At 39.4% G+C, this 4723-nt stretch overlaps 1 protein-coding gene across 1 annotated transcript in view; it reads left to right on the plus strand.

Annotated features, from left to right (window-relative positions):
• SPATS1 (spermatogenesis associated, serine-rich 1) overlaps nt 1-4723 on the plus strand; it is a 76400-nt gene that overhangs the window by 58887 nt on the left and 12790 nt on the right. Inside the window, exon 2 of the mRNA XM_006860603.1 lies at nt 3776-3937. Coding sequence (XP_006860665.1) covers nt 3776-3937 — 162 coding nt within the window. The remainder of the gene's footprint in view (nt 1-3775; nt 3938-4723) is intronic.

The following is a 4723-nucleotide window of genomic DNA, read 5'->3' on the forward strand; positions in this document are numbered from 1 at the left end:
CCTATCACAGACAGCATTGTACCTCATGAATGATCTGGATATGTTCTTTTTGACAATGAATGCAACACCATTCCTCTTCAATTTGTTATTTCCGGCATAGTAAACCATGTGGTCATCAGATTCAAAATGGCCAATACCAGTCCATTTCAGCTCACTAATGCCTAAGATATCAATGTTTATGCATTACATTTCATTTTTGACAACTTCCAATTTTCTCAGATTCATACTTCGTACATTCCATTGTTCTGATTTTCAATGGATGTTTACAGCTGTTTCTCTTCATTTTGAGTTGTGCTGCATCAGCATATGAAGGTCCCATGGGCTTTTCTCCCCTAGGCTTTACTCCATTCACGTCATCACGGTCAACTCTACTTTGAGGAGGTAGCTCTTCCCCAGTCGCATTTTGAGTGCCTTCCAATCTGAGGGGTTAATTTTCCAGCACTATATCTAACAATGTTTGTCTGCTATTCATAAGGTTTTCAGTGACTAAATATTCGGAAGTAGTTCGTCACTCCTTCTTCTTAGTCTGTCTTTGTCTGGAAGCTCTTCTGAACCCTGTCCACCATGGGTGACCCTGTTTAAAATACCGGTGGCATAGCTTTCAGAATCACAGCAACTCACAAGCCACCACAGTATGACAAACTGACAGATGAATGGTAGAGCACTTACCATAGATATCCTTTATTCTTAGCTATCAGTATCTTCATTTGCCTTGGTCATGGTGTGCTGACTTCCCTCATATTGCGTATTGCCTTCCAGTTCACCAGAATTCACACCCATCTACTATCTAATGAGTGATTCTCCTTCCTTTTCATCCCCAACCTTGGTAGCCATCAAACAATATTGCTTTCTGTGTAAAAACCTATTCTTGACTTTTCGTAAGCGACATCATACAATATTTGTCCTTTTGTGATTGACTTCTTTCACTCAACATAATGTCCTCCTGATTTATTCATGTCATAGGTATTTTACAGACTCATTATTACTCTTTAGCATTATGTAGTATTCTGTTGTATGTATGTATCATATCACATTGTGTTTGTCCATTCATCTGTTGATGGACACTTGGGTTGTTTCTAGCACTTTGCTGTTGTGAACTTAGGTGTGCATCATACCTATTCATGTTACTGCTCTTATTTTGCTGAGATGTATACCTACCTAGGAGTGGAGTTGCTGGAACATATATTTCTATTTCTAGCTTTCTGAGGAAGCACCGTACTATTTGCCATAGTGGTTGTACCATTTAATATCCTTTCAGTAGTTCCAGTCGCCCCACAAGTTTGCCAGCATTTGTTATTTCTTTTCTTTTTTTGATCAGTGCCATTTTTGCAGGGGTGAGATGGTATCTCATTGTAGTTTTGATTTACTTCTCTCTAATGGTTAATGATTGTGAGTGTTAGCCGCATGAATAGAATGTCTTCTTTGATGAAGTGTCTCTTCATGTCCTTTACCTATCGTTGATTGGATTGTTTGTCTTTTTATTGTTGATGTGTTAAAGTTTTCTATATAATTTAGAGATCAGACTCTTGTCATATATGTCATTTCAAAACATTTTTCTCTGGACCATACATTCTCTTTTCACTCTTTTGGTAAATTCTTTAGATGTGTATACGATTCACTTTTTGGATGGTCCCAGTTATCTGGTTTATCTTTTTTGTTTGTGCATTTTCACTTAAGTTAATTTTGTTTAGCGTATTTCTATCATAGATTGGGAGCACAGTGGCTCTGTAGGATGAGCACTGGACTGTGAACCACGTGGCCGGTAGTTGGAGTCTACCAGCTGCTCCAAGGGAGAAAGATGAGGTAAACATTCACAGTCTTGGAAACCCTCTAGAGGATCGCTATGCATTTGAACCAACAGCAACGCCACAGATTAGGACCCCTGGCTTTGTCCCTATGTCATCTTCCAGGAACTTTATAATTTTAGGTTTAAAGTAGGTCATTGATTCATTTTTAGTTAGTTTTCATGTATGGTGTTTTTTGTGAGGTATGGATCCTGTTTGATATTTCTGCAAATGGATATCCAGTTAGTCAGTCTCTTCTGCATTGAATGGGTTTCAACACTTTGTCAAAGATCATCTGTCCATAACGGGATGAATTTACTTCTGGATTTTCAATTCTGTTTCACTATTCTATGTGTCTGTTGAAAACCAGGTTTGTGCCTTGGAGTGATGTGGTCAATAAGCACACTCTGAGGTACAGAAAAGAGAGTTTATAAGTTTTATTTATTAAGAGGTGACACGGCAGAGTATGTCTGCCAACCATGAATTCCTGCAGAGAGCTTAGTTGTTGTTAAGTACTGTCAAGTCGGTTCTGACTCATAGTAACCCTCTATAGGGTTTCCAAAGAGTGGCTGGTGAGTTTGAACCTTGTGGTTCACAGTCCAGTGCTGATTTTACAGAGTCACATCAGGAGTTCACAGAGAGCTTTGATTACAGGGTTTTTTATGTTTAGTAATAGTTAACAGTCACATCTACATATTCCATTTCCAAGGATAGAATTTTTTAATCTATGAAAGGAACAAAGAAAACTTGTTTAATTAGCTTTAAATTTTATCTAACAAAAGTTTCTGCTGTAGCTGTCAGTTTTAGTTACAGCCCAGGGGAGGCACTGACAGCTCCAGGTGCCTCTAGTTCTCCGACACTGAGCGCTTGTGTTACATGTTAGTATCTAGCATTCTCAGCACTAGGGTCTGGGAATTTTTATCTGAATAATAATTTTAAAAACTGAGTCATTAACTGAGCCATTAGAACAGTACCAGACTGTTTTGACCATCATTTGTGGTTGTTGTTAAGTGCTGTTGAGTCAGTTCCTACTCATAGCAACCCTGTATAGGGTTTCCAAGGTTTTAAATTGTCCTGGAAAAGAAAGCCTCATCTTTCTTCCACTCAACGGTGGGTGGGCTCAAACCGTGTACCTTGTGGTTCGCAGTCTGGTGTTTCTCAACTGCCGTGGCTATGTATTAAGTTCTGAGATCAGGAAATATAACACCTCTTACTCTGTTCTTTAAGGAGCTCTGGTAGTGTAGTGGTTACGAGTTGGGCTGCCCACCTCAAGGTCAGCAGTCCAAAACTACTAGTTGTTTGGTGGGAGAAAGATGAGACTTTCTGCTCCATACAGATTTATAGCTTCAGAAACCCTATGCAAGGTTGCTATGAGCTGGAACCAACTCCATGGCACACCACCACCACCACTCTGTTCTTTGGAGTCCTGGATAAAGCACTAGACTGCAAAGCTGGCGGTTCAAACTCACCAGTCGCTCCTTGGAAACCCTATACAGGGTCGCTATGCGCCGACTCAATGGCACTCAACAACAACTCTGTACTTTTTATTTAATAATGTTTTAACTTTTGTGGTCATTATTTGTTTTTCAAAAACAAAATGCTTTTACATAGAAACCATGAGTATTATAGCAAAACAATAAAATAATAAAGAAGTATATAAAGTAGAATGTAGAAACCCCTTTCCCTGTAATCTCTCCAACAATACCCTTATCCTGTCCCCATAGCTGTGAAGAATTTAAAATCTATACTTTCAGAATTTTGAAACACACATATGTGTGTATGTATGTACACATACACACACTCACACATATATAAGTAAGAAGTGATTTATATTTTACAAGCTGTTTTTACTCAATAGTAACTAGATCATGGACCTTCTTCTGTTCACATATAAGACCATGTGGCTAATATGTTCTTGTTAATTGCTGTCCAGTCAGTTCCTACTTGAGGCTGGGAATGGTGTTAATGGAAGGATTTCTGATGTCTTACAGGCGATGGGCAGCGTCCTGAGTGGACATTTTATCCAAGGTTTAGCAGTAACATCCACACCTACCATGTTGGAAAGCAGTGCTTCTTTAATGGGGTCTTCCTTGGCAACAGGAGGTCTCTATCAGAGTGGACGGTGGCCAAGTGTCTCGGGAGGAAGAAATATGGTAATGTTTGCTTCCTGAGCTTTGACACCACAGTGCCCCCAAGTACTCTTCAGTCAGGACACTGCAGGACCAGCATTCCCGAGGCAGGCTGGGGAGCAGCCTTGTAGGGTTGCTCTGTCATCCCAGTGCACTCAGGCAAATAATAAAGTGAAGGAGACAGTCAGTAGGCTACGCTTTTTGGCAAAGAACTCATAGCATATGCTGAGCCACATTTTTGGTTTTCTCTGAATTTTATAAAATGCTAATGTGACATTTAAGTCATCTGATAAGTTGTCTCAGATACTTATTAATAGAAGCATTCATGGAATCCAAATAAAAAATGATTTATATTTCAATTACATGCTGTCTATCATGTGCATTTAAATTATATCTTGTATTCTGCACAAGGAAACTATTCTATAGATCTTAGCCTGAAGTGCATGTTGTTATTTCATAGCATATCCAAAGATAATTATACACACACACACACACACACACACACACACACATATGAAGGGGCTTCAAAAATTTCATGGACAATTCCATTATCTTCTAATTCAATCTTTCCATGAACTGTTTGGAATATATATATGTTGTTGTTGTTGTTGTTATGCGCTGTGGAGTTGGTTCTGACTCATAGCGACCCTACACAGGGCTTCCAAGGCTGTAAATCTTTACAGGAGCAGACCGCCTCATCTTTCTCCCACGGAACTGCTGGTAGTTTCAAACTGCTGACCTTGCGGCTCGCAGCCTGATTCATAACCACTACGCTACCAGAGCTCTCTCTCTCTCTCTCTCTATATATAT

The sequence above is a fragment of the Chrysochloris asiatica genome, unplaced genomic scaffold (assembly GCF_000296735.1).
Source record: "Chrysochloris asiatica unplaced genomic scaffold, ChrAsi1.0 scaffold00038, whole genome shotgun sequence".
NCBI lineage: Eukaryota > Metazoa > Chordata > Mammalia > Afrosoricida > Chrysochloridae > Chrysochloris > Chrysochloris asiatica.